The sequence below is a fragment of the Ammospiza caudacuta genome, chromosome 12 (assembly GCF_027887145.1).
Source record: "Ammospiza caudacuta isolate bAmmCau1 chromosome 12, bAmmCau1.pri, whole genome shotgun sequence".
Taxonomy (NCBI): Eukaryota; Metazoa; Chordata; class Aves; order Passeriformes; family Passerellidae; genus Ammospiza; species Ammospiza caudacuta.
In genome coordinates, this window is record NC_080604.1 from 9933825 (window position 1) to 9955626 (window position 21802).

General features: G+C 35.8%; 1 protein-coding gene across 1 annotated transcript in view; it reads right to left on the minus strand.

Moving 5' to 3' along the window:
• ERC2 (ELKS/RAB6-interacting/CAST family member 2) overlaps positions 1–21802 on the minus strand; it is a 318526-nt gene that overhangs the window by 166457 nt on the left and 130267 nt on the right. The window contains exons 10-12 of the mRNA XM_058812979.1: positions 6681–6818; positions 1900–2040; positions 1227–1367 (exon numbers count right to left, since the gene is read on the minus strand). Coding sequence (XP_058668962.1) covers positions 1227–1367; positions 1900–2040; positions 6681–6818 — 420 coding nt within the window. The remainder of the gene's footprint in view (positions 1–1226; positions 1368–1899; positions 2041–6680; positions 6819–21802) is intronic.

Genomic DNA, 21802 nt, shown 5'->3' on the forward strand with positions numbered 1-21802 from the left:
TAAAGCAAACTTAAATTACTTCCCAGATAAATCTTTTTTTGGAGCTTTTAATTCTACCATCCATAGCATTTTTAAGGTATCGGACATTTAAATTATTTGTGTTTCCATTTGTATATGTTTATTGAAAAAAGCTTCCCTTCCTCTCAACTAAAGATCTAATGCAGGCACCTACTTGCACATATTCATTCTGAATTAAGACGGAATACAAGTATAAGGTTTACACGCTGGTATCCTTTATAATTTGCAATACCTTCTTCACAGGTCAGGCTATTGAAACAATGCTTAATCTGAGCAGGATACTACTCAACCTGGGTAAAAAGAGTGTCAGAATATTATGCTAACAGTGATAACATTCACAGAACAAATAATAATTACCAGAAAATTAAAAACTATACCAATATTTAAAAAAAAAAAAAACAAAAACAACACTTGATGTACACTTAGTCATGAATTGCAGAAGGCAAACGTAATGCCTGACCCCATCAAATACGTAATGAGAACAATGAGAGCAGACATTACTACAACACAGAGAAAGGTCAAAGAAACAATGGTATCAAAACACTTGCAAATCATTTAAGCAAAATCTAGTTTATTGCAGCAATTTAAGTAAAACCATGTAATAAAATACAGGGTTTGTACGTTTTCCTTTAAATGCTTGCTTCCACTTCTTGCTGAAGAGAAATACTGAATTGCCAGCTGATATAAACTATTGAATATTTTGCTTAATTATCACAAACATGTATTCACCAACAAAGCCAAAAATACATCAAAATAAAACCTAGCTATAGTTTTCATTTTAGAAGCTGATTTTAGTTGAATTTTAATTAGGAATTCCAGCATTTCTTAGACAAGCTTTTATTTTTTTGTCCTCATCCTACAAACATTTCAGTTTACTTCTAAAAGTGGTGTTAATTCACACACACATAAATTGCTGGTTTGATAATTCCTTTCTGCCCTTTTTCTTCCATCTCAGTTCATCTATTTGTTGCAGCTTCTCAAAATTCCCTCATAGAGCTACTGAGGACAATTTCTGAGGCTCACTAGTGGCTTTGGTACAAACCTCTTGAAAAAAAGCAGTACTTGATGCAAGCATCAGCAAACAGCATAAGATGGGTAGATTCTAGATTTACTCCAGAAGAGGAAATAAGCTCATCATTTCAAAATGAAGGTATGGGATGCTGATTTTTGTTTTGCTGATTGTTTGTTTGTTTTAAGATGGAACTTACCTTTTTCAACTGTGCTTCCAACTTACTACACTCTTCTTTCTTTTGTTCTATGGCTATTTCTAAAGACTTAAGTTTGGAGTCTCTTTTCAGCCCTGCTGATGCCAATGAAGATGCATGTTCTTTGAGATCGATTAAACTAGACTGGAAAACGACCAAGAGTAAAAAGTTAATTCCTAGTCACCAGGATACTGACTCATTGCCAACTTAGCAATCACTTGGATCCTGCTCCCCCTCCCCCAAAAAGAACGGACTCAAAGATAAGCATTGATAGCAAAAGACACCATTTTGTGCATACAACTGGAACCACAGGAGCTGGCATGCACTGAAACACAAACATTCATAGTACAGACAAGCTCATTATATTCTGGAGGTACAAACACACTGAAAACCATTTCTCCAACTGACAAAAACAGGAGCAGCAATTGAATATTTGAGCCTAGTGGAAGCTTAGGTAAAGGACAAAGAGATAACGATGCACAACTACGTAAAAACTGAAGCAATATTTTATGTACAAATATGGACTGTGAAGAACGCTTAAAAAACCAGCAATTCTGAAGCTGAACACTGAAGTGGCAGAATTTCAGTACTTGACACAACTCAAGAGTAATCCTCAGCACTTTCTTTCATCATAATGACATAGATAGAAGAGCAGAGTTTTTAAGAAAAGACTGACCTCTTTTTCTGTCAGTTCAGCTTGTAAGGCATTAACCTTCTCCTTCAGGTCCTTGTTTTCTTTTTTATAAGATTCAATTTCTTCAAGTCTTTCTCTGTCATCTCGATCCCTTTGCTCCTTCAGACGCTCTATTATTCTTTCCTAACAAGGGAAAGAATTGCAAAACAGAAAAGTTGGAAATAATTTTAAGAAAAGACAGTATTAAGTTTGTTTGCATTATGTAGCACTTATTAAAAAAACCTGCAGAAGCAGAGGATGATTGAGTTAATGGCATTAAAGTCAATGCAAGATTTCTCTAGATTTCAAAATCATAAGATCAAGTTTAAATATTTGATAAGAGTAACAGTACAGGAACTTCATTAAAGATCTATACTGATACAAGTATGTTTAGTTTTGTGATAGATGTGGAAAGATATTCACTTCAGTAATGTATTTCCTGTGTTCATAATTGATTGAAGTCTTGAAAATAAGTTCAAAACAAGCCATGAATAGTTTCCGCAGAGGCCATGACCAGTTTACTCAGCTTCAATTTTGTTATTACTCTACAGTGCTTGCAATATGATGTCAAAGTTCCAGATCTAATCAGCCACTTGCTATCAGTAACTTACAGTTTACATGTATCATATTTTGAGATGTCAAAAAAACAGTTGTCCAAGACACAGAAAAAGTACCCTAATACAAATTAAGAAACCCAAAGGAAGATTTTTCTCTGTCTAATTAACAGTAACCCTACAGGCATTTAAACTCAGCCATGTTTCTGTATATTTTGCTGATCTCCAATAACTATTTCAAGGTTTGCTGACAATCACCAGCCATTGATTGGATGATTAATTCAAAGGGTGAAATGGAAAAAGCAAACACAGTAGTATGGTTTCGTTAAGCTCTGATTATGTTCTACAAAATCACATTTCATCAATATTTGGAGGATGCAAACACCAATCAGAGAAATACTTAGGGTAGAATGAAATAACCACTAGAAGTGCATTCCAATTGGGAGCAAGTCCTTAAGCAGAGTATCAGAAGAACCACTGGGATCATTGGACGGTGGCAGTCAGGGGGCACAGCAGTAACATAATTTAGGTCCTGCACTTGGCTAAGGGCAATCCCAGGCTGGGCAGACAACAGACAGAGCAGCCCAGAGGAGGAGGACTTGGCTGTGTACAGTGACAAAAAGCTCAACATGACTCAGCCAGGAGCACTGAGAGCCCAGAGCACCACCTGCGTTCCTGGGCTGCATCCAAAGCAGCGTGGCCAGCAGCTCAGGGGAGGTGACTCTGCCCTCCTGCCCTGCTGCCACCCAGCTGGGGGAGAACTGCTCCAGCTCTGGGGCCCCCACACAAGGACACAGAGGTGCTGCAGAGGCTCCTCAGGAGGGCCAGGAAGATCTGAGGGCTGAAACAACCTGGTCTAATGGAAGGTGTCCCCTCCCGCAGCAAGGAGGTTGGAACTAGGTGATGATCTTTAACATCCTTCCAATCTAAACTCATGACACTAAATAGCTTCAGGTTTAATCCTAATAACAAACAATGTAAATTCTTTATAGTTTGAACATTAATATTAAAGATGCCAGCCTCCATAAAGCAGAATAGTTTAATAATCATAAACATTCAGATTCCACCTGGTTATATTCAGAATTCATTTTTTACCAATTCCTTCCTGAAGATTTATTTACCCAAATGATTTTTTCATCTACAACAAATTAAACATAACACTATTTCATCTTTTCAATGAACAGTGTATTTTGTTCTCAGTCAATCACAAAAGAAGACTAATTTATCTGTCAGCTGCTCAAGGCTAAATGTCAAAAGCGTGTTAAAAGGCCCTAATAAACCATGTTTTGCTTGATTAACAGCTAACTTGCAGAAATCCCAACAATGTGTTCTTGTTTCAGTCTTGTTTGCATTGGGCAGCTTTCCTTATGCACTAATCTGGGACCTCACAGGTCTAATCTATTTGCACTTTATCACAGAAGCAGGAACTGAATTGCCCCAGCATATAGCTCCATTATCAGACATACTCCATTGCTTATCTGCCGTATGCTGCTACAGTAGGACCAACTTTATAAATATCAGCTTCATGAAAGCAACCTCTTGAGCTGCTTTGGGCCAGTCCAAGAGCTGAGATATTCTTTGAAAAGTTTCTTGTTATAACATCAAGGCAGCTGATAGCACTTTTGCACAGTCTGATTTTCAAACCTTTTTTTCTTTTTTAATTGCAATATAATCCTTATTATTGCTGCCACAAATTTTCAGTGCTTAGAGGCTCTGAAATTAGAGATAAATAGTTGAATGAATGTTTTGCAGCTTAGTTCCAAAATGAACTCAAATGCAACTGAAGTTGATTTGTTTCTGCTTCCTGACAAGAGGAAAAATCACGCCAGCAATATCATCAGAAAAATTATAAGATTAAAAGAGGGAAAATTTGACATGGTTTTATTATATCTACATCAATTTCTCATTTAGTGTTCCCAAGACACCTAATCACTAAATACAAAAGAAAATCAAGAGACAGATACTTGGAAAAATCTATTTCCATAAAGAATAAGGAGACACATTTCCTAATTCAGAGCCAAAATCTTAATCTGTGTATTTTCAAGAAAACTGCAGGAACACATTTGAGTTTTGGACTTTAAAAACAGCTTTATAATTCATTAATATCATATGATCATGTTTTAATTTGTTCATTTCTTCCTGCAGATGCTAAGAAAAGCATTTCTATCAGATTCCAGTAAATTGTGGTTAGCTAAACTTGTATGAATAAATTTCATTTCTATTTAAAAAGAGCTTCCCATGACAGTCCTGAAGTATTTTATTCATTATTTTTTAATTAAAAATCTAAAAACTATTGAATGGACAAAGAATTAATTTAATGCAAAAAACAGCCTAATCTCAGAGTACAAACACAAAATTATATAGTTGAAAATGTCTGATACAATTCCTAGAAAGAAAAAGCATGCAAACAAAATGGAGACCAGGTATTCTTAAATGAAAGCATCATCCTTTCTTGACAGCATTACATGCTGAATTGATAAAAGCACTTACATTGATGCACTTGCTAATAAACAACTCACTAAGGGTTCCCGTGTTGTCCAACTTGGACAAACCTCTATCCCAGATTTCTAGCAGTATTCCCAATGGAAATATTTAATAACTATTGATAAAGTCTGTAGGTCTGAAGAAGATGCTGCTGCATAAGAAATTTACTGAGAGCAGTCAGGAGGAATTGGGAAGCTGGACACAGAAAGGAATGAGGCACATGTGTAAACAGACACTGTCAAAGTATTTAGCTGCCAGAAGACAGAAGAAAGCCAGGTGTAATTGTCCATTTGGAATTTCTATAGGATGGCAACTGGCTTCTTTCAGTGTGTAACTTCATCCCAGAAATCACCCCTGACTTCAAAAAATCTGCCCTTCCTGGTGCAGCCTTCAAGGGACTTACAATGGAAAAGAAATTGAGGGTGATTTCCCTATACAACAATCAAAATCCTACAGAGAGATGCATTTACCTTGGAAACTTCCTCCTCATTGTGGCTCATGCTCTCAGATCAAGCACCCCATTGTTCAGAGCTAATCTCAATCCTTATTCGGCAGTGGTGCTTGCCTCCGACTCCTATGCAGGTCTCCTACTCTATGCAAGTCACTCTGCTTCCCAAAGGACTATTTTAAAAAACCCTCAGCTGCCTCTATGGGCATTTTGGGACAGTGACTAATCCAGGAAAGATAGTTTGCAAGGAGAGAAAACAGATCAAAAAGTACTTTCTGTCATTTTTTTATTAACATGCTGTGAAACTGATGAACACTGTCCAGATTAGCAGTGAAAGATTACAGAAATGTATCATTTTTTGTATAAATAAATGCTTATCCACATGGCGCAACACCAATAAGAACTTTTTTCACTGTTGTTGACCAAGCAAATGCAAGAAAATCAATTAAACACACAAGAAATAAAAAATTTGACATGAACATTGTATGCGTCAGTGCCAACACCACAGCAGCATTTTCGAGCCATATGCAGTCATAAGTACCTTCATAGGATTACACACATATTACTTTACTGTTCACATTTGAGTAGTATATATTAAGATCTGTGAGCTGAAAAACGTGGGTATTTGTACTAATTTTTTTGGCATATAAATTCACTTGCATTACCTCGTATTCAAAGTGAACTGAAAGAAGAAACCTGACCTCACTGAAACTGGTAGGAATGTTGCCACTAATTTAAACAGTCCAGATTTATCCCTTCTCCTAGGTATTTTCAAATTAAAGGCATAGACTTTGTAAAGGAAAAAAAAAAAGGAATGCTCAATATTTTTTTAATGAAACAATTTCCCTTAAAAACGAAGTGTAGGAAGCCAATAGTGCTCACAGCAAGCCAAGGTAACAGTTGGTACAGCCAACTGTTAATGGGAAAAATAACAAGATAATCAAGATCACAAAGACAGAAAAATGCCGAAAATTCTACCTTCTTAAAGTCAGGTGTCCAATGCCTTTCAGTTCTTTCAGGGAATAACCACTCACCCCACTGACTAAGGCAAAATCTTCCCATGTCCTGGACCATTTTCTCCATAAGCATTCAAAGGGCATCACTCCTTCCCCTCCAAGTTCTGTGTCAGTTCATCCCCTCACAGTCATTCCTGCTCATCCTACCACAACAGGGCCACCTGCTTCCCTGACAAGGCCCCCAGCCTTTGAGAGAGCTGTCATGCCAACGTAGAAGCATATTTTCTCCACACACTTCACCCACAAGAGCAGCACACAAAGGTTTTCAAGAGAAAACTTTACCTTTTCTGATAGGGCTTCCTCTAAGGTTGCCAGTGCTGTGTCTGTATTACTGGAATCCGTCTGCAGTGACTTCACTCTGTCTTTCAGATTAGTTAGTTGTTTGTCTTTGTCCCTAAGTTGCTCCTGTAGATTTTCAATCTGTGAATAAAAACATTACAATAATCATCAACCTTGTCATAACATTCCAAGAGGGACCTGGGTGCTGAGTGCCTACACATCACACATATGATACAGATGCCTCATTATACTGCCAGGTGTGTAACTGCTATATCATCAACAGTTTTAAACTTCAGTTCTTTCTATTTTGTTTTCTTTTGCTGAAGAAGTATAATTTTCCAATAAAGTAAAGGGAAAATCTCACTGCAGTCAGGTATTTTATTATTTAAATATTTTCTGATATTAATCACTCTAGTTTAAGGTACTGCGTTATCTCAGTAATTCAAAGTATGTCTGGAATTACCCCTTTAGTATATTCTAGTTCAATAAGAAGGACCAAAAAAGGGTGAGGCAAACCAATTTGAGTGAGCCTTAAAATGAGGAAGAAGAAAGATTATAACCTGCCTATCTAAAAATCTCTTCTTCCATGATGCCTTGCTGTAAGGAAAACTAAGCTGGGCAGAGATCAGGATGTTTGTTCTTAAAAAGGCCAAACCCACAAACAACCAAACAAAAAATCTCAAGGGGCACCACTTCCATTCACTTTCTTCACCTCCATGAATATTTCAAGTATGTCACTCTATTTTGGATATTTTAACTTCTTTAAATAAAATTGGTTCCTCATCTAGAAAGTATTTGAACATATTGCTCAAGTACCTATAAGCACACTGTCATGATTGATAGTGGTTAATTCAGGAAGAGTTAAATCACAAAGGTTTTGCACAAGAAGTTGTCCACAAAGCAATGTGGACTTCGGAAGCAAATGTGAATAAAAGCACTCAGCTGCTGATTGTGATGGCAATCCCCTTCTGTGGCTGCAAGGCACTGTGACCTCTGGGCAGAATGCAGGGCGGTGTGTGTGTGGTGTGTGTTGTGTCAGATGTGTAAAATTTCATTAATTGTCTGTTGGAGGAATCCCCCTCCCTCCATCCTGCATTCTCAGTGCCATTCATTATTATGCACCAACTGGCAAAAACCCAAGATTTGTTACTTAAGACTTCATAAAAACAAATAGTAACAAGAAAATTAACTGGTCTGTTATTTTAGTATGCCACTTCAGATAATATAAGAAAATATGCCAAAATCCATGAAGTATCATTTGCACAAAACTGGTTTTAAATACGTTGTCAACATTAGACAAATTATTACTGTCAACAGATATTCAAACTCTTACTTTCATCAGTGATTTTTTTCAGTTTGGATCACGTTCTCTTGTACTGAAATGCACTCAGTTTTCCTGTTCATTTTATAATGATTTCTTTTTTCACATAGCCAATATCTTTCCATTTAAAGAAACTTAGAGTTTAAGAGAAGCAGAAGTTTTACAGTTAAAAGATTTTAAAGATTTCTTTACAAATCTGAAGTTGAATTCAATGCATGTGCAGCTCTGCAGAAATCAACAGTTACATCAATAAAAATTTGATCTCCATATGTAAGAACATACCACCATAATCAAATACACTTTAATTTGGGGCACACCTAGGTAAAAATTCTCGTCCTACTACATTATACAAGTGTGGGAGAAAAAATCCTGAAGTTTTGACATCATATATATCTACAATTAACAAGTCATAAAATCCACAGTACAGCTGTGTGCACTGCATAAAGTGTGTTTCCAAAAAATTAAATTTTAAAAGAATTTAAATAAAAATTAAAACAAAATTTGAAAGTAAATTTGAAGGAGCACAATTCAATTAGAAATTCTTTATAGTATGTCAAGCACAAGTCTTGTACCTTTTTTTCTTTTTCCTTTTTTTTTTTAATATATACATCGCTTGGTGTATCAGATTACTGCTATGAGCCAAAGATTCCACTTGCTGTGTAAACTATAAAATACTAAGGAATATATAGAAAGGTCTTTTTGGGAAGACCTGACATAGAATAGCTTACTCTTGTGAATGACCTCTTGCAATATTTTTCTTCGTGTGTATATTTTATACAGATACAGAAACATGATACACGTGTTAATGAGTTAAGAACTTTTTATTTTATGGCATGTGTATTAGTCACATCTAAAATTACATTAACTGGCATTCAGAGGACTGCACACTATGTTTCTTTCTTTACTTCATCCAAGTATTAATGATTCCAACAACTGCCTCATGACACCCTGTGGAATACTTAAGCAATTGCACATTTCAGCTTCACCAAAACAAATTCTCAAGTAAAAGGGAAATAAAACAGGAGAGTGAATATTGATTACATGTTCTTTGAAACAAAGTTAAGATCTGCTCCTTTACTATCATCAGCTTGACCTACCAATTCTAGGCACCCTAAATTAAAGTACTTATTTCCTATGCACAGTGCTTATCTGAATTCCACAGCATTTACACGATTTCCTTCCTCTTAAAACTAATTGAAAATATGAGCCAACCCTTAACCAAGAAAACATGTTCTAAAATTATTCAGCATTTACAAAATTCTTTCCTCAGAGGTAAAAGAGAACAGGCAGCAAATTAAAAACATCCCCATTGAATCACAACTGCTTTAAAATAAGTCACTCAATACATACTCCATAGATAAAATAAGAGGAAAGGATCTAATTATTCTTCTATTTGTGCTATATAAACCTGAAGGAAATACTTTGATGGGAACAGGACCACACTGGGGTATGCTAAAGCAGAATCAGTACCACAGAGTATTTGTCATTTGGGATGGGCACAGGATTAGCCAAGACCTACTGATGCAGACAAGACTTCATGACCAGTTAATCCCAGAGCTCTCTCTACAAGATTACAGGAGACAAAGAGATTGAGAGGTCTCACATGCTAAAATCTTGGAACACAAGATATGATTTAGTTCTTCCTGTGATTTTTAAATCCAGAAACAACAAACCCTCTGGTAACCTCCGTCATTCTCTAACACACAAATGTATTTGGGTACAAGCGTTTATGCAAGAATACAATTCTCTCACTGAATAATGACTTTTGAGCATGCCTGAATTCAGTTTGTGGCAGAGACTGTCAAGACCATCTTAATCCTCAAGTTCTTATTTTTTCTGATAGGAAGTTAGTTACTGTGAAGTTTTGTCAACATCTATTTCTTACCCCTGTGAACTGCTATTCCCTGTGCCAGGATGAAAAGTGCTCTATTCTTTCTGCATTTCAGAAAGTGTGTATATTCCCAGGGCTTAACCCAGACTTTATTCCTTCTTTTAAAACAATACCCCATCAGATAAATGTCTTTCCTATGAGGCATCCTGTCAATAAACCTCAAGTGCTAATCTTGTCACCTTTTGGCGACAGTCTCAGGAATGCTTATTAAATACTCAAGGGATTAAATTAAATCTCACCCCCAGACAGGCTTTAAAAGTCTCCAGTAACCCAAGTTCTCAAAAGAAAACTCCTTTCATTGTCAAAATTAAGGTACTGTACTATGAAACTTGCAAGAAAATTATACAATCAAAGAAAATGTTCCAGGCTGTAACAATTTGCCTTCAGAGATATGCATTAAAGTGTAAGAGAATTTAAGAACCTGGAAAAGAGACATTATCTAAGACTTCTTGGTCCCAGCTAATGAAACCATAAAGCCATATATTTAAACTTAGCAGCAACTATTTCCCTCTCTTCTCTCTACTTGAGTTTTAAATAGCTCAGACAATAAGTATTTTGTAACAATGGGGTTTTTTACTCCAAAAGTTCATTTTGCTCTATTCTAAATTTCTATAGGCAGAAGTCTTCAAGATTTGTTTCACATTGAAGCACAGACTATGTCAATTCCAGTGAAGTAAAATCAATAACATCAGTTTAGTTTTATATAAATTTAAAATTGAAACCTAGGAGAGAAAACAGAATTTTTGTATGTATCATTTCATTAAAAAAAAAATCTTTGTATTTTAGGAAATTAAATTCTACTAAACAATTTTCCAAATACTGTTACAGTCTACTTTAAACAAGAAAAAGGGATTTCATAAGCAGCATTCATCCAACATGAGCATTATCTATGACTACTTTAAAACTTAGTATTCATTTTCAGACTTCAGCTTCTGCCTTACAGACATAGATAGCAAAAGACAAAAGTAATGTAACTATTGATCAAAACAGAAAAAAACAGGCATAGTTCAAACATAAAACTAAATGGCTACTTACACATAATTTATTTTTATTAGTAAGACTCATGGTAAATGTTCTCACTCATATGGTCATTTTCAGAAACATCTCAGGATGTCCCAGAACATGAAACCAGCTTTAGTAGTGACTCAGCAAAATAGATGTCTACAGACATCCCAACATCTCCTTCTGGTGTCTGTGAATGTGTGCATGCTTGATTTGTAATCAAACAACCAAAAAAATGAAATTACATTACCATGGCTGTAAAAATATAATGGTCTGAATATTAATAGTAGACTTAATATAGAGATATAGTTCTTGGAGAGCACTATTGATTTTTAGCAATTTTCTTTTTACCAAATGGTACAAAGTTATTAACGGTACAGTTATTAAATATCCTATCAGGCACTATATTTGAAAATTAACATGCTCTACAGCAGCTATTTAGAGTTTCAGCCTATGAAGCGAGAGGGGAAATTTTACTTAGAGTCACAATACTACCTAAATGCAATTCTTAGTTTAAGCAGAACTTCCAATAATAAAATGAGCCCACTGAAGGAGAATTTCTGCTTCAACAGTTTGACATTGCAGATTGCCTTTAGGCTTGAAAGAGACTGCCCCAAAATGCTTCCTCAACCAGTGCCAGTAACTTTCACTTGTTCTTCATTTTAAGTAGGTAGATGGACAAGCATTAACTAGGAGTATTCCTTCCAAAGCAAAGTATCACATACTTCAACACTGATAGCAGAAGCACAGCCATGAGGTTCAGCCCCCTGAAGAGCACTAAGAGTTGCTCTTATATAAAAGCAAAAAAGAGTTGCTTTTATGTGTATCTTACTAAAAATGTCACATTTTCTTACAACAAAGCTCTGCCCTAAGGAGTAAGCAGTGGAAGAATAGAGGAATATTTTAAAATCTAGAAGACATTCTTGCTGTAAACAGTTTAGTCCCATATGTTCACTCTGACTATCCATTTGTTTGATAGTCTATCCAACATATCCACCACTGTATCTTCATAAAGCTGCAAATGCAAAAAATTTATATTAATGAAGACATGAAATTTACATTGATATCAAGCTTCTGAACAGCTGTAACACAGCAATTAAACTTTCCCAGAGTATGGTAAGGAAAGTAAGTCAGTCTGTGGTAGAATTCAAAGGTCTACTCCCATAATGTGCAAGTATTTCCCACATCATTATTTGTTCTGTATGATTCAGTTTGTTAAATGCATCAACTGAGGATTAGAGAAATCTCAGGGAAAAGAGCACAGTACAGAAGCATAAGATATTATTATTATATATTAAAAAATCCAATATTATTTGAACTTTACCTAAAGAGAAAATACATATACCAAATAATTTCAGAGAGAGGAAAAAATTATATAAAAAGAAGAAAAAGAAGCTATGAACTGTTGATCAGTGGGGGACGAGTCATTTATTGGGATATGCAGTAATATTCTCTGGTTAGTACCTATTATATGTGACTTTTAAAATTTGTCTTTATTCCATGATTAGAAACCTCAATCTACTGTCTCATGTACACATCGAAACTGGGAGCATCCTATTGCATCAATAAATAGAACAAATGCAACTAAAATTGGAGATCAAAAGTATAACTATCTTTTCCTATTCTTCTTCCAAAACAAGCATGTATGTTTGTTTTATTGTGCAGTCACTGAAGGAAATAATTCATCCACTTGTACTTACTGTAAGACTCTAGATCCTTCCATAATACAGGATTCAAAGCACAGGTACAGGAAGGATTCAGAGGAATCAACAAGCATTAGGAAAAAAGAGGTGTGTGCTGAGCTTTCATACAGAGAGCAGAAGAAAACTCCCCCAGGGCTGCTTAGGGAAGAGCTCTGCCCTCAAGTCAGCTGATACTTTTACAGGGCCATAAAAGCAGGTCAGTGGGCAAAGCAGCCAAGAGAGGAGAAGGCTGTCACACAGAAAGGAGCTCCTGGACTCGGAGCTTGGCTGCTGTTGCCAGACTCAAGCTGAGAAAGAGCTGGAACTTAACGCTAAAATTAACCTTCCCCAGGAAGCTGGCCAAAAGAAGCCTGGGCTGATAATATCCACTTGTGTATCTGGAAATACTCAGTCTCTGTCTCCTTCTCCTCAGGGGCCAATAAATACTCTGAACAAAACAGCTTGACTCTTGGACTCTTCTAAGCAGGACTTGTGAGACATCCATTGAAAACCTTTTGCTCTCATTATATGTATTTACTGTGATGTAATTCAGAATGCAATAGGTATTTTCCAGATAGTAAATACAGAAATACAAAATAAACTAACACATCATTCCATTTATGACAAGAGGATGCAGACATTCATTCTTAAGCTAATGCTTTTTATAAAGTCTGTCTATATATTTGAGGGCCAGATTTTCAAGCTGGGTTGGTTGGGTACCTACATCTCACAATATTTTATGAGTTACAAGCTGATCACTGAAATTTTTTTGAAGTTTAGGCCAATTTGCACACTGAGAGCACCTGACTACTAGTCAAAGTCAACCATGAAAAATACTACCCTTCTGCTGCTTGAAAACATCTGGTGATATTCTACTTATGGCCAGTTTTGTACTATTTGGTGTATATCCCTATAAAAGAGGCTACATTGGCTTACAGCAAAATTTTTAAAGACTATTTTGCATGAAAAACTATTACACTATGTCATATGCCAGTGAGAGAAGTACATCTACTTTAATACACTGTAATGTAAATTCACATGGAGGAAAAAAAGAAAGCTGCTTTGGAATTCTTATATTTTGAATACAGATCATTGAAGTTGAATGTGATTTTCTGGTGTACCTTGTCATTCCTACTATTTATATTTTGAATACAGATCATTGAAGTTGAATGTGATTTTCTGGTGTACCTTGTCATTCCTACTAGGTCTGTATCAACTGGGAAGACTCGGGGGCCTCTGTCCAGATTGAAAAGTTACAGCACATCTCATGTAAAAGTTAACAGATGGTGAGAAGAGAGAGGCATCTGACAAGTTGTACAGACAAGTGTTGGGCAACAGGGAACACTGAAAAGGAAAACTACAAAAGAAATAGAGTAAGAAAAGGCACCTCAAGAGGCTGCAGAAAGAGAGCAGAAGCCAGTTTGACAGTAGCTGGGGAAGTTTTCCAGAGCAATGAACACAGAGAAATCAAAAGGCTGGACAAGAACAGGGAGTAACAAAAGGTGTGTGGTGTGTGCTGTGCTTTAAAATACAGAAATATATAAAGGGAAATAGATGTAATAGAAAAGGAAGAACAACAGAAGCTGGGAAATAGATGACCAGTCTGTTCTGAAAGCAGATTTCGTTTGGATATCCAAAGTATTACAAGAAAAACACTAAAAAGCATATTATCTTACTTTTAATTTAAATTATTTCACTTTATAACATGTTATTAAAATAAATACAGTTATTAAAGAGTAAGATAGTAATTTTATATCCTTAGGAAAATTATTAAGATAGGAAAACAGAGAGACATCCAGAAAAAAAAGATTTCCATTACAGAAAAAAACCATAACCTTAAGTTCTGAATAACAGGCAGAAACCTTACAAACTGCTTCATTTCAAAGTGAAAAGGTTGAGCAGGTTGTGATGTGGAAAGGCTTGAAGCCTGACTTAATCCCTAGAGAAAAAAAAATGTTTTCATTCACTGTAAGAATCTCCTTCAAATCCTGCTTGTGGGCAGTGGAACACACTGTAATACCCTAAGATCCTTTCCAGGACTGCCTATGTTACCCAGCAATGAAAAACCTATGATAATTGAATTTCCTTTCCCATTTGAAGGCTATCCAATCACTTAATAGATGACCTTGTCAATCTGATTTCATGCTACTCATTTTCTAAGATTTACACTGTCCAAAATAATTTATCCTCATTTGTGATATTTATCCCTTCAGAATGTTGAAATAAAACCTAAGCTCTACTGACTTTAGACAGATACCCAAACCCAACAGGCTTTGACCATTCTTCTTGTCTGACACTTTCATATTTCCATCCTTCTTTTGACCACAAGATGTCTGAAATCACACATGGTTTTTCAGGTGGGATGACACAAAAGCCATTTAGAGAGCAGTTATCTTTTGCTCCACTACCCATTATTTCTGCAGACAGAATATTGGCAATTTTCACTACCACATCCCATTTGAAATACTTTTCAAAACTGTATTAATCATTGCCTTCAGCCTCCTGGCATTAACAGTCCAAATTTCTTTTTGGGCTAGTCATCATCTCCTTTTCTTCATCTACATTCAAAAGTGGTTGGGTTTTTTTTCTCTAACTGAAACAATGAAGAATATTTTCTAAATGAAAATGCTGAATAAAGTTATTATGTGATAAAAGTTATTCTCATTCCAAATAAGTCCCTCTCATCTTAACTGCAGTTAACTGCAGTTGTTTTTATTCTTTTTGATCGCTCTTCAATCAACTCCCATAATTTTTTTATTACCTGAAGTATTTTTCACTTATATTCTTCCTCTCTTGTATCACTTTTTTCCTATTCAATCCAGAATTATGATTTATAATAAAATATTTCAAATCTAGAAAGTCACTGCTCCACTGAAATACCATATACTTGATGTTAGCAATCCAGTTAAGGAATCGACACCAAATTTAAACTTTATCATAATTTGCAGTATCCCAGTTTTTCTTGTCTATTTTTCATATTTTAGTTTATGCACATGTGTACTGTAATACTTTAAAAATATCTGTTTTACTTTTACTAACACCACTGTATATTTCTATTGATGGCTTAAGGTTACTCTTTAAATCACCAGCCTAAGTGAAAGAAAAGAATACCTTTATTTCCTTTCCTGGAAAGTTTAAAGAGATATTTAACATGCTTTGTAAGGTTTGAATTTGAAACTCAATACATTTCCCATTTAAACAACTCCTGTAGTTTTGATTCCAATGCAAAGCTATAAAAGATACAAGAGTCTAGACAAAAGCAAAATAAATGCACATTCAAACATCATCACACTGTTCCAAAGGCAAAGGACAGTGTAACTCAGATCACACACAACTCCAAAAACAGCAAATGCCTAATGCCAACATGCTACAACTAATTCTGTCAGAAGATTTGGTCATAATTACATTATAACCATAATTTCATATCTCCTTCTATGAACAGTTTCACAACATCCCTTTCATACAGGACTGTGTGACAATATTAAACATATTTGGCACAAAGACTTCAAGAGTACAGACAGATAATTCACTCAACAGATCATGTGAGTTTTACAGGATTGTTTCAGAGAAATCCCAGAATATTTCATTAATTGAGAAACTTTCAGATATGCACACTGCTCCTAATTTGAAACAATAAATTAATTGCATAGAACTTATATCTGTAAATAACATATATTTTAACATTCCAATTATGGTCCTTTAAAACTGCTCAATCCTATTTAGTCCTTAATTACATATCTCTTTCCACACTCTTACAAATTTTCTTGAGGTTTCCCATATTCTCTATTTTCCAGTTTTCTTGTAAAATATTCTTCTTAATAATATAATACATCACCAACAGAGGAAAAGTATTAAACTTTACACTACTTTATTCTCAAATTAGGCATAAAGGGGCAGAAAGTTGGAAAAGGGAGGAGAGATGCCCCAAAAATTGAAATTAATTTTAGATGATTTTTTTTAATTTGTAATAGCAAAAAAATTTACATTGAAAGTAAAAATAACAGTCCTATTCTCTTACTACTATAAAAAATAGATATAGGAATTTAATACAGCTATGTTTATTTCTACTATAAGAACACCCTGGCCTTCAAATCGCATTTAAAACATTGTAATGGAGAATCCAGTTTCACATGGTATCATTTTATATGAGTTTCCTGAAGTACCAGTGGTAAAAAGCAGGGAAAAACCCCAGAGCAGCAAAGCTAAAATGGTTAGGCAGCAATTAATCAGAAATAATAATATTCTTCCCATTGGAAAGTTTCCCTTTAGCTCCTTGGTTACTGAAACCATCTATATTCATATACAAGAGACAGTGGAATACATTTACATGAAAGGAAAGCTTTTGCAGAAGAATAACAGATCCCTGCCCCCTTACTTAGAGATGTCTTTTCTAAATCATTCTAAATTAACATATGGTCAATGTACATAGGTTTAGACCCATTAAGAGTTGAAGTGTTCAAAAGGTTGATCAGAGAACTCAGATTCTTGTTACTGTGAGATGTAATTTAATATTCTCTCTATAGCTGCACCAAAGACAATGCACAGATTGAGTTTCACCATTAGTTACTGCAGGCCAGGCAGCGTCTTTAGACATATAAACTATCAAAGCACCACTAAACTTAAACTGAAATGTTAAACACATCAACTTGGATGTCTTTAATCAACATCTGCTGAACAGTTTAGTTTCTCTATAGCAGCAAAGGTAAGACAGCAATGCTTTTATGGAAATGTCTGAATAGGAAGTAATCTGTAATCTGATATGGTTTTGTGTTTAAGATAGTTTGCTTTTGATATGAAAAATGTCTTTTAAGAAGTAAAATGATTGAATTTCCTTTATCTTGTATCACCTCAAACCAGCAGGTTGGTATGTGAAACTCAGCCTCACTCTAATACCATCAACTACACAAAAATAAAGGAAACTTAATAAATTACACCTATGATAGAAACACTTTTCTCTCTGAATCAGTTTTCATTAGGACTTTAATGCCTACAATTTTTTAATCATTTTAGCCATCCTTATCCATTTTGTTTCCCTTCTTTTTTTTTTTTATTTACTGTAAAAGCTTTGATGAAAGGATGTATGAAGAACACTCACTGCCCCTTTTGCAATTACAGGATAATACTGAAGATGCATTTGAAGGTAACCTGCTGCTGCAATGTCAGTGACACTGACGTACTGTACCAAAAAATTTCCTTTTTTTTCCTCTGATTTATGTTTCTTTGCAGGACAATGAGAAGTTTCAGCAGCTGTCAGATACAGCTCTCTCCCACTGAGCTTCATGTTCACTCTGTGAGCCATGTACCCCTCTGCATGGCGGGGTTTGACACTGGATAAAACCCTCACAAGAGGGGTGAGTGAGGAGCTTGAAGTTAAGAACAAGGACTGGGAAGTCCTTTAGAGATGAGGAATATATCAATGTATTACAGGTTGTATCAATATATTACACAGATTGACTATCTCTTTACTTCTGCAAGCAAAAGAATTATTACCAATCAATTTTTGTCAGGCTTTCTCTTCAAGAACACGCACATAATTTTGATTGTAAAATTCTCCAAAAAACTTGAGCAACACTTAGCAATGAAGCTACAATAGTCTGACAACAACTCCATTTTCAGTGTCTCCCATTCAGATGGCAGATACTCCTGACAGTTTGGACTGAATGATGCTACAAGTTCAATGCTACAGAACAGAGACAGAAAAGAGCTACCTGTCCATGGATGTATCTTCTTCCCCCTCCCTCTCCCAAGGAGGGGATTTATAAGGATTCATGGAAAGTGTTGCAAGCCAAAAATTTCAAGACAGAGGATGAATTACATTACATTATATTTCATAAATGGACAATGCATAGAAATCAGTAACAGTTAAAGTGAGCAAACAATGAGAACAGATGAACACAAAATGTCATGGAAGAAATTATTGTAAATCTAATTATTGTAATTCTAACACAACAAGAGAAGCTCCCAAGGACAATTTACAGGGGTGACCTCTTTTGCAACTAAATTAACAAACTCCTGTTTTCTATTACTATACTCTAATTCTATACTTTGAAGTTCTTCCCATTTGATCAGCTGTTTACTATCCTCCCAACATTCAAAGAATCTCAAAAGATATGGATTTATATTAGACAAACATTCAAATCAAACTATTTATGGTTCCCATGACAGCCACAACAAAATCTCAGACTTAACCATGAATGAAGAATTTCGGATAGGACAGAACAGGTACTTCGCTCAAATTTAAATTGTGCTTTAACACCTACCCAATCCTGTCTGTCAACAAGCTTTAAGATGAAAAGTTGACAGATTCCTGTGGGCTTTTAGCAGCTCCTCCCTCAAGATCAGCAGAAGGCTCTGTAGAGAGGAACATGCAGAGGTTCCCATGGTGTACAGTCACTTTGGCATGGGGTCAAGCACAGAGCAATAAAAGACTCTGTGCCTTTCTGGGGACATTAATGCAGATTTCTGCTGTCAAATTAAGGTATCTCTTCAGCAATAAATACAGTGGGCCTGATTTTTCTCCCTGATAAGTAAGGGGGGTTCCTGGAATAAGTGCCTTTAGAAAATTTACTGCAGATTTATTCTTAAGTGAACGGTAAATAAGCCAAATATTTCTGTCATATATGAAAGATTACACAATGTTATGCCATTTTTATTTTTTACTTCCCAAGAATTGCTTTACTCCCTCCTCTTTGTTTCACTTTGATCTTAGCACTGTGCCTGGCTGGGCGTTAAAAATTAAAGTCAGGTGTGTTAGAAGGAAGTGAATTAGATTCAGATTCCATTCTAAAGTTGGACTCACTCTACTCGTATTCAAGCATACCACTGTGGATTCTCCCACCAAGAAATACATACTGCTTGGCAACAAGAAAATTATCAAAGCAATCTGACCAAATTGGCACCACTAGCTCCAGCCACATCTGGTAACAATAATAAGAAGGGAGAAGCATGAAGATAACAATTCTCATTTATTGTTACCATTAAACTTATCTGCATGCATACTCCTGAGTCTTTGAACTTCATGATTTCATAAAGCCAGTAACAGCTCCACTCAAAGGTGAAGGGTGATCTTTCTCCAAATGTGATTAAATACTCAGTTTACTGAGGTATTAGTGTCTCTAGTCTCAGAGGACTCAGTCAGGGGAACAGCAATGGAATACCACCAGCAAAGCACAAGTGCCAACGTCAAGGAGCTCCAACAATGTGGAAATTAGGGTGGTTGATTCTATGCCAACAGAAAAGTAGATTTTTTATATACTACAAAAACGCTAAAACCCAACTGCTAATGCATAACCCTGCTTTTTATACTTAGTAGGAAATGTTTCTTTTTCACTCACAGATATAACAAACTTGGATATACACTAGCTAAAGCTGCAGATCAAGTGTAACTGCCTACCCCAGCAAGTAGGTGAACAAGGGCAGTGGGATCTATTTATTTCAGGATTAGGCAAGGATGGTTTATCCTGATTAATGCTATTCAGTCACTATATTGTTGAATATTTCACGCATTAGACTATAAAAATAAATCTCAGATGAAATCATACATAAAATGTATCATTTCTGAATCAGTTCAGATATAAAACTGTCTTCTCATAATACTGCATATAATTAACAAGCTGATTCATTTATTTTCCTAAGGAACATTTCATAAAATTATGATTTGAGATGAGCCTATCCCTGTGAATCCCCCACATCAATGTCTGAGTCAGTCACTGAAGGTGAGAAGCCACCCAAGCTCCTTCTTCCCTGCCATAAATCACTCACCTGGAGCACGGACCTTGAAAGCTTCCAAGAAAAACATCAGCATGTAATAAGACATACAAGCCTTTTGGGCTTGTGCAATACTTTGTTCCACTCACTGCTTCTTGGGGGATCTGATTTTGTGTCATTTCAATGAGTTGTCAAAGATTCAGTGCTCAACCGCTGGCAGGTACAAAACCAGGTGAGTCTGTCATGTTGAGACAGTGGGGAAATAGCCAGGCTGCCACTCAAAGATGCAGTTCCAAGAGCAGGGAATTACATGAATACAGCCTCAGTCAGCAGCTAAAACTTCTAAGTGAGTCATGACAGCAGGATACCTCCATGTAAAATTATTCTGTTACACTTATAAAACTTTCCCTTATAATTTTTAATTCAAATTAGTAGACTTTACTACATTTTTTTGGAGAAAAATTTCATTTCTTCCAAGAAAAATACTTTTCTCCTAAACAATTCTGATTTTCCCCGATTCTTTTTCAGATATATAGGTAGCCATTTATTTCCCTAAATAATTCTTTTATGGTCTACTGAACCTCCAAGATATGACAACTTCCCCTTCCCTTTTGCCCAGTCACACTACACCTAACTGAGCTCTTTCACACTTCAAAAGAAATTTCCCCCAACTCTATTAAATAGAAAATATTACTCTTCACACAGCTTAAAATTCCCAGCATGTGAGTTGGCTGTTTTCTCAGCATGAATAAAACTTAATATCATATTTAAAGGTAACTTTGTTAATTAGTATTGACATTTCAGAGCTGAAGGGCAGCTTCCTTCCCCCCCAGCAGCACCAGTGTCACATCAGCAGTGTGAAACCCTTATGTAAGTGCCTCATTAGGCTCAGTCCCACTTTGCAGATGACACACTGTGTGTGGGAGCACTTGTGTATGCTATGAGCAACCTGAGGGTTCAACAGTCCCATTCTCTTCATCATCTGAGGAATCCTCTCCAAACCACATAGCATAACTTGATCTACAATAACTTATTATTGTAGTGTAGACAATTGTAGTCAGTATTTCTTCTTGAGAGTCTTAAGACATACTTAAAACTTACAATACACCTGATACTCAAAAATTACCATGTTTACAGAACTGGCGTCGCATAAAAGTTTTTAAATTTCCTAACTCGTGAAACTCTACTTGAGGAATTTGTGATTTTCTCCTACAGAGCTAAGTGCTCATTTTCAAACAGGCCAGTAAGCAGAAGTGTGTAATGCATCTCTTCTCCTTGTAAAGTGTAGGCTTGAAAAAGAACAGCAGCAGCAAGCAGGTCATGGAGCACAGAGGAGGGGAGGACAACAAAATTCTGGACTTCTAGCCTCAGTGGGTCTCAAATTCATTGGAAAGGACAATCCATTCAGGGAAAGGCTGGACAAGTTTATAATGATCCTGAAATTCAATGTGCAAGGACCTAGACTCATAACTATGGTTTTAGACTGGATGAAAATTCAGGCTGGCTTTACTAAGTGAATGTA